General features: G+C 43.8%; 1 protein-coding gene across 1 annotated transcript in view; it reads left to right on the top strand.

Annotated features, from left to right (window-relative positions):
- TADA2A (transcriptional adaptor 2A) overlaps nucleotides 1-12,975 on the top strand; it is a 72,322-nt gene that overhangs the window by 41,155 nt on the left and 18,192 nt on the right. Inside the window, exons 9-10 of the mRNA XM_025363539.1 lie at nucleotides 6,985-7,048; nucleotides 10,803-10,846. Of these exons, the coding sequence (XP_025219324.1) occupies nucleotides 6,985-7,048; nucleotides 10,803-10,846 (108 nt within the window). The remainder of the gene's footprint in view (nucleotides 1-6,984; nucleotides 7,049-10,802; nucleotides 10,847-12,975) is intronic.

The raw sequence follows: 12,975 nt of genomic DNA, 5'->3' as shown, positions 1-12,975 counted from the left end.
GATCCACCCGCCTTAGCCTCCCAAAGTGCTGGGATTACAGGCGTGAGCCACTGCGCCCAGCCGTCTGTGTTCTTTATACTGTACAATACTTAACTGTCTTTACAATCTTGATTTTTTTTTTTTTTTTTTTGAGACAGGGTCATGCCCTGTTGCCCAGGCTAGAGTGCAGTGGCACAATCATGACTCACTGCAGCCTCAACCTCCTGGGCTCAAACTGTCCTCTCACCTCAGCCACCTGAGTAGCTGGGACTACAGGTGTGTACCATCATATCTGGCTAATTTTTAAAATTTTTTTGTAGAGACAGGGTCTCCCTATATTGCCCAGGCTCAACTTTGAATGTTTGTTGCTGTTTCATTTTTGTGAGATTTCACATTTGTTACCTTCTATAGCTTCAAAACATTCCTGAGGAATATATATTTTCCTGTTTTACATTCAGGGAAGCAGACAAGTTAAATAATTTGCCTAATCCAGGGGTATCTAATCTTTTGGCTTCCCTGGCCCACATTGAAAGAAGAAGAATTGTCCTGGGCCACACATAAAATACATTAACGATAGCTGATGAGCTAAGAAGAAAAAAACAAACAAACTCATAATGTCTTAAGAAAGTTTACGAATTTGTATTGGGCTGCATTCAAAGCCGTCCTGGGCTGCATGTGACTCACGAGCCGCAGGTTGGATAAGCTTGGCCTAATGCTTCCTAGTTGCTGACTTTAGCCATTAGATCACATGATCTTCCCTTCACAAAATTATTTGTGTGCATCTTGGCCAAAAGCTTGGGGGAAATGACTTAAAAAGTGTTGCTTCTGGGGAATACCTGTGTCACAGGTTTCTACTTACTTGGTTGCAGTAGGGATTTTGATTGGCCCCCCTGCAGTTAAGGCCTCTGAGTTAGTTTTCTTGCCAAGCAAGCAGTAAGTGCCTTCTGTCAAGAAAACAGAAACATGTTGTTAGCTATTTTGAACAATGTTAGAAATACATTGCAGTGGGAAGGAGCTGCCTCTGACTTCTGCCCACTTCTTGAAATATTTTAAGGCTAGCCGTTTGGAAATTTTATCAGTCTCCAGTGTAATCACAGGGAGACTATGCTTCCCCCAAAGCTGAGCTTTCAGGGGCTTTGTAGCAATGGACAAATTACAGGTGATTTTGGTGTGTTTGTTTGTTTGTAATGATCTCTGGTTCTCTGTTTGCCAGCTTATACTGCAGCTTCCAGCCGCTTTAAGTAGACTGTGAACAAGTGATTCTCATTCTTGTAGATTCTGCCTTCTCATTTCTGTTCTGCCTGCTGTGCTGTGGTCCTCCCTAGGTTATTCATACAGTTAAGATCTTGTATGCAGTTGCTGCTATCTGAGTATGCTCAGAGATAGCATCAAAATGAATTTTTCTCTGGGAGAATTCCAGTTCTCCTCCCATTTGCTCCTATGTGTTTCTTTTCTTCCTTTTGTTCTCCAGAGCCAGTTGTACAAGTTTAAACTACTGAAATGATCAAACTGTAGTACCAATTATCAGCAGTATTTATTTAGAGGCTTTTTTTTTTTTTTAAAGAAACAGAGTCTCATTCTGTTGCCCAGGCTGGAATGCAGTGGTACAATCTTTAGCTCACTGTAGCCTTGAATTCCTGGGCTCAAATGATCTTCCGTCCTTAGCCTTGCAGGTAGCTAGGACAACAGGCACACGCTACCACACCTGGCTAATTTATAAAAAAAATTTTTGTAGAGACAGAATCTCAATGTGTTGCCCAAGCTGGTCTTAAAATTCCTGGCCTCAAGCAATCCTCCCACCTCAGCTTCCCAAAGTGCTGGGATTACAGGGTTTTTTTGTTTTGGTTTGTTTGTTTGTTTTGAGACACCCTCTGTAGCTCAGGTTGGAGTGCAGTGGTGCAATCTTAGCTCACTGCGGCCTCTGCTTCCCAGGCTGGAGTGATCCTCCTACCTCAACCTCCCGAGTAGCTGGGACTACAGGCACATACCACCATGTCTGACTAATTTTTTGGTACATTTTTGTAGAGACAGGGTTTCACTATGTTTCCCAGGCTGGTCTCGAACTCCTAAGCTGAAGCCATCTGCCCACCTCAGTTTCTCAAAGTGCTGGGATTACGGGTGTGAGCCACCATGCCCAGCCTTTTTTAAAAATTAAATCACTCCCACACAAATCTCAGGAAACAACATGGCATGTTGTGTCTTACAAAAATCACAGAAATGAGGCTGGTGCGGTGGCTCACGCCTATAATCCCAGCACTTAGGGAGGCCGAAACAGGTAAATCACCTGAGGTCAGGAGTTTGAAATCAGCCTGGCCAACACGGTGAAACCCCATCTCTACTAAAAATAGAAAAATTAGCCAAGTGTGGTGGCGGGCACCTGTAATCCCAGCTACTTGGGAGGTGGGGACAGGAGAATTGCTTGAACCTGGGAGACAGAGGTTGCAGTGACCTAAGACTGCACTGTTGCACTTCAGCCTGGGCGACAAGAGCGAAACTGTCTCAGAAATAAAAAATAAATCACAAAAATGTTTTGTTAAAATTAGCGGTAATTTTGTTTTTGTTTTTTTTTTGAGACGGAGTCTCGCTCTGTCGCCCAGGCTGGAGTGCAGTGGCCGGATCTCAGCTCACTGCAAGTTCCGCCTCCCGGGTTTACGCCATTCTCCTGCCTCAGCCTCCCGAGTAGCTGAGACTACAGGCGCCCGCCACCACGCCCGGCTAGTTTTTGGTATTTTTTAGTAGAGACGGGGTTTCACTGTGTTAGCCAGGATGGTCTCGATCTCCTGACCTCGTGATCTGCCCATCTCGGCCTCCCAAAGTGCTGGGATTACAGGCTTGAACCACCGCGCCTGGCCAGTTAGCGGTAATTTTATGGGCTCTCTAAGACGTTTTCTTTCCTATTAAATTCATCTTACTGGGTAGATAAATGAGATAAGGCTTATAAAGATCCTGAAATATGGCCAGGTATGGTGGCTCACACCTGTATTCCCAGCACTTTGGGAGGCCAAGGCGTTGGATCACTTGAGGTCAGGAGTTGCAGACCAGCCTGGCCAACATGGCGAAACCCTGTCTTTACTAAAAATACAAAAATTATCTGGGTATGGTGGCATGCACTTGTAATCCCAGTTACTTGGGAGATTGAGGCAGGAGAATGCCTTGAATTTGGGAGGTGGAGGTTGCAGTGAGCTGAGATCATGCCACTGCACTCCAGCCTGGGAGACAGAGCAAGACTCCATCTCAAAAAAAAAAGGTCCTGAAATATAGTAAGTACTCAGTGTGTTTTAGCTATCATTATTGTATTTGTTTCCCTTTCTGCCTTGAACTGTTGACTTCCTAATCCTTCCTTTCTCTTAAGAGATAAAGTCCACTATAAAACTTGTATTTGGTTATACTGTATGTCAGAGGCACTTCCTATCCTTGTTTCTACCCACCACTTCTACCCATAGGCTTGTAAAGTACATCTCCACCAGCATAGCATTCTAAAGCCCATCATTCCACAGCAACTGTGTTATAAAACAATGACAGGTATAGGCATTCTATGATAGCTGGACTTTTATATGTAACAACCATATAAATCAAGAAATATTTCATTTGTAGAAAGAGTTCTGCTACCTAAAAAAAAGAATTTGAAAACTATTGCCTTAAATCTTGGACCTGACAGTATTGAATTATTTTTAGTTTGTGGGCAGGATAAGGAAAAATAAACCAGTGTTGTTTAAATATTTGAACTTGTTAGAAATGAACAAAACGAATCCATGGTAGTTAATTTTTCTTTTTTATCCTTAAACTTTTAAAAATACTGCATTTCCTCACCTCTTCAGATTATCCAGATAGGACTTAGGTTATTTTTATGTCAGACCCAAGGGAGAATGGCCTGGATAAAGAACTCCTGGACATCTCCCAGTGATTGAAGTTACATACATATATATAGGACATCTGCTCATAACCCAGCATGTAAGATTTTGGTATTGAACTTTCCAGTCTAAGAATATCCTTCAGATGAGAACATGTAGAGAGAGAGAGAGAGAAACAAAAAAAGAGAGTATCTTAAGGGCAGGTAGCAGTGAGATGCACGGTAATGAGTCAGTATGTGGTATCAGAATTTATTTCTGTTACCTTATCAGGGTCATTAACAGTGCATCTCAGGATTGTACATTGCTCAATTTTTGTTTGCTTTCATGTAATAAAAGAAATTGTTGATTCTAATGAGCCATTGTGTTCTGTTCTTTTATTTGATTGGTCCCACTTTTTTTCTACCCTAACATCTACTTCCAGCAGAAGTGTGGCTTCCAGTTGTTCCATGGAGGCACCTTCAGGGACTACTTCTGAGAAAGGCAGCTGGAGCTAAAACAGGCAGAAGGGGTTCAGCTAGAGCAGATCTGACTTATCTGTTCCAAATAAGATTTTATTTGAACATACAGTTTAAAACTTAACTGTAGTAGAACATGTAAATAATGTGTTGACTCATTGCCCCCATGGGCTAAACTGGAACTTGGATCTCACATTCTTTGGATGAGGAATGAAATTGTATTACTCTTCAGAGTTAATCAGCATTCCAGAGGCTCTAGGCTCTATTTTGGATTGAAGCTTACTACCTTGAAAGAACTGATTCTTTTTTTTTGAGACAGAGTTTTACTCTTGTTGCCCAGGCTGGAGTGCAGTGGTGTGATCTTGGCTCACTGCAGCCTCCGTCTCCTGGGTTCAAGCGATTCTCCTGCCTCAGCCTCTTGAGTAGCTGGGATTACAGGCACCCACTACCACACCCAGCTAATTTTTTGTATTTTTTAGTAGAGACAGGGTTTCACCATGTTGGCCAGGCTGGTCTTGAACTCCTGACCTCAGGTGATCCACCTGCCTCGGCCTCCCAAAGTGCTGGGATTACAGGCGTGAGCCACCGCGCCCAGCTGAAAGAACTGATTCTAATACGTAGCCAAATTATTTGTTACAAAGGCTGGTATGTTATTAGAAATTATATTACCTAGCATTGAGCCCCTGGAGCTTCTGCCCTGAAAGTTGAGCTATGCAGTTTCAGCAGGTACAAGATCTACCCCAGACACAAGAGGCGCTATGCCAGGACTGACGGGAAGGTTTTCCAGTTCCTTGGTGCGAAATGTAAGGGTTCAAGCAATTCTCTGCCTCAGCCTCCTGAGCCTCCTGAGTAGCTGGGATTATAGGCGCCCGCTACCACGCCCGGCTAATTTTTGTATTTTTAGTAGAGATGAGGTTTCACCATCTTGGCCAGGCTGGTCTTGAACTTCTGACCTCATGATCCACCTGCCTTGGCCTCCCAAAGTGCTGGGATTACGGGTGTGAGCCACTGTACCTGGCCAAGGGCATTCGTTTCTAAGGAATCCTCAGCAGATAAACTGGTCCTCTGCAACACCCAGGCTGGAATGTAGTGGCGCCATCTCAGCTCACTGCAACCTCTGCTTCCCGGGTTCAAGTGATTCTCCTGCCTCAGCCTTCCGAGTAGCCGGGACTACAGGCACTTGCCACCGTGTCTAGCCAATATTTGTATCTTTATTTTATTTTATTTTATTTTATTTTATTTTATTTTATTTTATTTTTTGAGACGGAGTCTTGCTCTGTCACCCAGGCTGGAGTGCAGTGGCCGGATCTCAGCTCACTGCAAGCTCCTCCTCTCGGGTTCACGCCATTCTCCTGCCTCAGCCTCCCAAGTAGCTGGGACTACAGGCACCCGCCACTTCGCCCGGCTAGTTTTTTGTATTTTTTAGTAGAGACGGGGTTTCACCGGCTTAGCCAGGATGGTCTCGATCTCCTGACCTCATGATCCGCCCGTCTCGGCCTCCCAAAGTGCTGGGATTACAGGCTTGAGCCACCGCGCCCGGCCTATTTGTATCTTTAGTAAAGACAGGCTTTCACCATATTGGCCGGGCTGATCTTGAACTCCTGACCTCAAGTGATCCACCCACCTCGGTGGATGGATTATAGGTGTGAGCCACTGCGCCCGACCAACATTCTCTCTTTTTGAGACGGAGTCTCGCTGTGTTGCCCCAGGCTGGAGTACAGTGGCATGATCTCGGCTTACTGCAACCTCACCTCCTGGCTTTGAGGATTGATTCTCCCACCTCAGCCTGACGAGTAGCTGGGATTACAGGTACCTGCCATCATGCCCGGCTAATTTTTGTATTTTTGTAGATACGGTGTTTTACCATGTTGGCCAGGCTGGTCTTAAAATCCTGACCTCAGGTGATCTGCCCGTCTCAGCCTCCCAAAGTGCTGGGATTACAGGTGTGAACCGCCACGCGCAGCCCAATATTCATTCTTATGAGTACTCTAATTGATGCAATTTCTAGCCCATGTATTACTAAAGATCAGATATTCACTATGTATAGTAATAGATACATAACAATGTCCAAAAAAGGTATTTAATAGAAAGCAGAATTTTTTTTAACTTTTATTTTAAATTCAGGGGTACATATGCAGGTATATTACGTAGGTAAACTTGTGTCATAGGGTTTGTTATACAGATTATTGCATCATCCAGGTATTAAGCCTAGTACCCATTAGTTGTTTTCCCTGATCCTCTCCCTCCTCCCACCCTCCACCCTCTGATAGGCCCCAGTGTGTGTTATTCCCCTCTACGTGTCCGTGTGTTCTCATCATTTAGTTCCTGCTTAAAAGTAAGAACATGTGGTATTTGGTTTTCTGTTCCTGTGTTAGTTTACTAAGGATAATGGCCTCCAGCTCCGTTCACGTCCTGGCAGAGGACCTGATCTTACTCATTTTTATGACTGCAGAAAGCAGAAATCATAATCTGAGTAATGCCATAAGATATATAAATAGGGGAAAAATAACCTTATTTACTGATAGAGAAATTCATTATGCTGGAATATTTTTATGTTTTCTAGACTAGTGAGTGTGGAGTAATTAGCAGTATGAAGTTCAAAGTTTGGGTAAAAGGTTTACTTTTGTCTTGGTTTTATTTATTTATATTATATATATATGTGATGTGTATATATAGTATATGTATGAATTTATTTGTAGCTCTGAAGATGGCTGTGGTAGATATCTATCATTCCAGGTTAAAGGAGAGACAAAGACGAAAAAAGTAAGTATAATAAACCATCCTGGCCTCCTTTCAGCTTTGGATTATTGTTTTGTGTGCGTGTGTGTGTGTGAGAGAGAGATAAGGTCTCACTCTGTTGCCCAGGCTGGAGAGCAGCGGCATAATCATGGCTCACTGCAGCCTCAACCTCCCAGGCTCAATCGATTCTCCCACCTCAGCCTCCTGAGCATGTGGGACTACAGCAGTGCACTGGCTAATTTTTTGTGTTTTTTGTAGATACGGGGTTTCGCTATGTTGGCCAGGCTGGTCTCAAACTCCTGGACTTAAGTGATCCTCCCTCCTCGGCTCCCAAAGTGTTAGGACTGCAGGCATGAGCCACTGTGCCTGGCCTCAGCTTTGAGTGATTGACCACATATAGTCCATGAGAGAATGCTCCACTTGTGGCTTATCTTTTGACCTTGGAGAAGACTCTTACCCTTCTTAGACCTCAATTTTTCCATCTCTCAAATGAGGCTAATAATTCCTGTGTTATTTTTATATCCTCTGTCGTTATCCTATATTGACGTTATGATGGACAATGAATAATACGGGTACACTGTTTTAAGCTTTTTGAAGTAAAAGAAGAAGATAAAGGCATGAAGACATTATTGTTACACTTTTTTTTTTTTTTTAATATTTGTGAATCATTCTTTGCTTTTTCTTTTTTTTTTTGAGATGGAGTCTTGTTCTGTCACCCAGGCTGGAATGCAGTGGCGTGATCTCAGCGCATTGCAAGCTCTGCCTCCTGGGTTCATGTGATTCTCCTGCCTCAGCCTCCCAAGTGGCTGGGACTATAGGTGTGCACCACCACACCTGGCTAATTTTTGCATTTTTAATAGAGACGGGGTTTTGCCATGTTGGCCAGGCTGGTCTCGAACTCCCCACCTTAAGTGATCCATCCCCCTCTGCCTCCCAAAGTGCTGGGATTACAGGCATGAACCACCGTGTTCCTTTTTTTTTGTTAAATAAGAGACAGAGTCTTCACACTTAACTCTGTCACCCAGGCTGGAGTGCAGTGGCACTATCATGGCTCACTGCAGTCTCCAACTCCTGGGCTCAAACAGTCCTCCCGCCTTAGCCTCCCAAGTAGTTAGGACTACGGGTGCACACCACCACACTTGGCTAATTTTAAAACCTTTTTCTTTTTTTAGTCCGGGTGCGGTGGCTCATGCCTGTAATCCTAGCACTTTGGGAGGCCGAGGCTGGTGGATCACCTGAGGTCAGGAGTTAAAGACCAGCCTGGCCAACATGGTGAAACCCCATCTCTACTACAAATACAAAACTTAGGTGGGGGTGGTGGCGCACACCTGTAGTCCCAGCTACTTGGGAGGCTGAGGCAGGAGAATTGCTTGAACCCGGGAGGCGGAGGTTGCAGTGAGCCAAGATTGTACCACTGCACTCCAGCCTGGGCGACAGGGTGAGACTCTGTCTCAAAAAAGAAAAACCTTTTTTTGAAATGGGGTCTCACAGTGTTGCCTGGGCTGGTCCCGAACTCCTAGGCTCAAGGCATCCTACCACCTTGGCCTCCCAGAGTGCTGGAATTACAGGTGTGAGCCACTGCACTCGGCCTGTTAGGCTTTTATATTTGATTTTTATTTTTTATTTTATTATTATTATTTTTGAGACAGTCTTGCTCTGTCACCCAGGCTGGAGTACAATGATGTGATCTTGGCTCACTGCAGCATCCGCCTCCTGAGTTCAAGCAATTATCATGCCTCAGCCTCCCAAGTAGCTGGGACTACAGGCACGTGCCATCATGCCCGGCTAATTTTTTTGTTTTTAGTAGAGGCACGGTTTCGCCATGTTGGCCAGGCTGGTCTCAAACTCCTGGCCTCAGGTGATCCGCCCACCTTAGCCTCCCAAAGTGCTAGGATTATAGGCATGAGCCACTGCACCCAGACTTGTTGTGCTTTGTTAATGGTCTCTTTCTAACTGTTCATTTTTTTATGAGAAGTCGTTCATCTAAAAGGATTTCAAAGGAATTCCGAACAAGTTTCAGGTATACTGGTTATTCCTCTCTTTGCAACATATCAAAAAGTATACATTCAGACTTAGAAATTATGGATCTCAGACCCCTGTTGGTTTCAGAGAAGAGTATGCAGAGGGTATAAGTGTGCAAGTGTGTGTATATATGTGTAGGCATGTATTTAACTGTGGTGTTAACTAACTGTAGACACAGTGGTATCTCAGCAGTGAAAAGAAGAGAAGCCAGGTATGGTAGCATGAACCTCTAGGCCTAGCTACTTGGGAGGCTGAGGTGAGAGGATAACTTGAGCATAGGAGTTCAAGGCCAGTCTGGGCAACAGAGGAAGACCCCATCTCTAAAAGAAAAAGTAAAAGAAAAGAAAGAGGGGCCGGGCGCGGTGACTCAAGCCTGTAATCCCAGCACTTTGGGAGGCCGAGACGGGCGGATCATGAGGTCAGGAGATCGAGACCATCCTGGCGAACACGGTGAAACCCCGTCTCTACTAAAAAATACAAAAAACTAGCCGGGCGAGGTGGCGGGCGCCTGTGGTCCCAGCTACTCGGGAGGCTGAGGCAGGAGAATGGCGTGAACCCGGGAGGCAGAGCTTGCAGTGAGCCGAGATCGCGCCACTGCACTCCATCACTCCATCCAGCCTGGGAGACAGAGCCAGACTCCGTCTCAAAAAAAAAAAAAAAGAAAAGAAAAGAAAGAGGGACTTGAGATTCACTCTGGAGGAACTAAGACGTGATCTAAAGCAGCAGTCCTCAACCTTTTTGGCATCAGGGAGCAGTTTCATGGAAGACAGTTTTTCCATGGATGGCTGGGGGCTGGAATGGTTTTGGGATGAAACTGTTCCACCTCAGATCATCAGGCATTGGTTAGATTCTCATAAGGAGCACACATGAGCAGTTCACAATAGGGATTGTGCTCCTGTGAGAATCTAATGCTGCCGCTCATCTGACAGGAGGCAGAGCTCAGGCGGTAAAGCTGCTCACCTGCTGTGCAGCCTGGTTCCTAACTGACCCATGGCCCAGGGATTGGGGACCCCTGATCTAAAGTAAAACTTACCCTCTGCATGTCTGGAGTTAGCTTCCATGAAATGCTGAAGAAGCATACCCAGTTGCTCCTATGAGAAACTTCATTGCTAGTTACGAATACCTCTGGTATAAATCAGATTCAAGACACATAACTTTGCCTGGTTTAAATTCTCTTTTGCTTAAAACACACAATTCGAGCTAGAGAGTATTGTAGATCTCAGTTGTTGATGTTGCTATCAAATCTTTTGTTTTATGATGCCCTTTCATTAAACATGCACAATATTTATTTCTAGTACCGTCAAAGTGTTGTGTGAATGCACAGTTGTAAATGTTGAATATGTGATCATGATGCCCTTTTACAGTTAGCAGATTTCTCTAAAATGGCTGTTCTCAATTATTCCCACAAGCTGAATAGATTAATTTTATGACATGAACAGAGATTCCTTTTGGTTTCATCTTAAGTGACAGACACATGTTTTTCAGCATTTATGAGTGGTTATTGATTCATTCATTCGTTCAGCAAATAGTCATGGAGAGTCTACTATACACAAGAAGAGGAAAAACCTGTGATGCCTGAGAGTCTAAAATTGTGTTAGTGATTCACTGACCTGCAGAAGTTTGTGAGAGTGACTTCTTTGGACCTCTGTATTCCACCTCAGCATGTTTAAGAGGTCTGATGACAGCTATCTATAGAAAGCATTAGTAAATGTGAAAATAATTCTAATGCACAAATTATTGTGGCTTTTCATTCTAGAATTATAAGAGACCATGGATTAATCAACCTTAGAAAGTTTCAATGTAAGTATTAGCAGTTTTCTTTATTTTACAATTTTTTTCCAATATTATGAGTAATTTTAAATAAATCATGTATTGTAGTTCTTAATCCAAGTTGCATATTAGCCTGGCTATTACTCCAGACTAATTAAGTAAGAATCTCTGGGGTTGGAGGCACAGCATCTGCGTTGTTTTTTTTTTTTTTTGAGACGGAGTCTCACTTTGTCACCCAGGCTGGAGTGCAGTGGCACGATCTCAGTTCACTACAACCTCCGCTTCCTGGGTTCACGCCATTCTCCTGCCTCAGCCTCCCGAATCGCTGGGACTATAGGCGCCCGTCACTACGCCTGGCTAATTTTTTTGTGTTTTTAGTAGAGACAGGGTTTCACCATGTTAGCCAGGATGGTCTTGATCTCCTGACCTTGTGATCCACCTACCTCGGCCTCCCAAAGTGCTGGGATTACAGGCGTGAGCCACCATGCCCAGACAGCATCTGCGTTTTTAAAGTCTTCGGGAAATTCTGATCCATAGTGAGAGTTCAAAAGTATTAATTTGGGACCATGTGGGGTGGCTCTTGCCTGTAATCCCAGCACTTTGGGAGGCTGAGGTGGGCGGATCACAAGGTCAGGAGATCAAGACCATCCTGGCTAACAAGGTGAAACCCCATCTCTACTAAAAATACAAAAAAAAAATTAGCCAGGCGTGGTGGCACACACCTGTAATCCCAGCTACTCGGGAGGCTGAGGCAGGAGAATCACTTGAACCCAGGAGGTGAAGGTTGCAGTGAGCCGAGATCATGCCACTGCACTCAAGCCTGGGCGACAGAGTGAGACTTGGTCTCAAAAATAAATAAATAAATAAACAAATAAATGTATTCGTAGTCAACAAAACTTGTATTAAAATTCTTTTTTAAAAATTTGTATAGTAATTACAGTGTGAATATTAATGAATCATTTTCTGGATAGAGTCATGTTTTGCAACTATGTGTTAAGCATAACATAACCTTAAGGTTGTAAAAATATTTTAGATAAATAACAGAAAGTGATCTTTATTTTGGATGGTTGTAGGCAGACAAAATAAATGATGTTTAATATTATATGATGGTGATAAAAATACATACAGTGATTTTTAAAATAAATGCCACCTTTGACCTTACTGTGGTTTTTTGTTTTTTAAGAGACAGGGTCTTGCACTATTGCCCAGGATGTAGTGCAGTGGCATGATGGTATCTTGCTGCAGCCTTGAAGTCCTAGGTGCAAGTGATCCTCCCACCTCAGCCTCCTTATTACAGGCTCGAGCTGTGGTGTCTGGTCTTTGCTATTTTAAATATCAGAGATACCTAAGCAGAGCAGAAAAAGTCCCTGTATTTTTCTTCTTCCACAACATAGAGTCTTCCACAAATAAGAAGGATGATATCATAATAATAATCACAATGTTTGTATTAAAATATTTGTAATAGTTGTGTGTCATAATATTCTTTTTTTGTAAAGAATAACCTAATGGTTAGGTTTGTACAATAACCTAATGGTTATTGTAAAACATATCCTAGTTGATAGATTCTTGTAGGGGTATTTCTTTAATAATCCATAGCATTATAGGGTTCAGTCAACAAGGTTAAGTGTCTTTTTAGTCTAAATGAATATCTAGCCAGGCATGGTGGCTTGCGCCTATAATCCCAGCTACTTGGGAGGCTGAGGCATTGGATCACTTGAGCCCGGGAGTTCAAGGCTGCAGTGAGCTATAATCATGTCACTGCACTCCAGCCTGGGCAACAGAAAATCTATATTATTTTCTTAAAATATAGCCATGATCATAAGTATGTTACATTTTAGGTCCTTTATTATTTATTTATTTTTTGAGACAGGGTCTCACTCCAGTTGCCCAGGCTGGAGTGCGTGGCTCAGCTCACTGCAGTCTCCACCTCCCAGGCTCAGGTGGATTCTCCCACCTCAGCCTCCCAAGTAGCTGGGATTATAGGCATATGCCACCATGCCCAGCTAATTTTTTTTTTTTTTTTTTTTTTGAGACGGAGTCTCGCTCTGTCGCCCAGGCCGGAGTGCAGTGGCCGGATCTCAGCTCACTGCAAGCTCCGCCTCCCGGGTTCACGCCATTCTCCGGCCTCAGCCTCCCGAGTAGCTGGGACTACAGGCGCC

This window comes from Theropithecus gelada, chromosome 16 (genome assembly GCF_003255815.1).
Source record: "Theropithecus gelada isolate Dixy chromosome 16, Tgel_1.0, whole genome shotgun sequence".
In the NCBI taxonomy this organism is placed as follows: Eukaryota; Metazoa; Chordata; class Mammalia; order Primates; family Cercopithecidae; genus Theropithecus; species Theropithecus gelada.
Note: the sequence above shows the minus strand (reverse complement) of the source record. Positions and strands in the feature narration are given on the sequence as shown.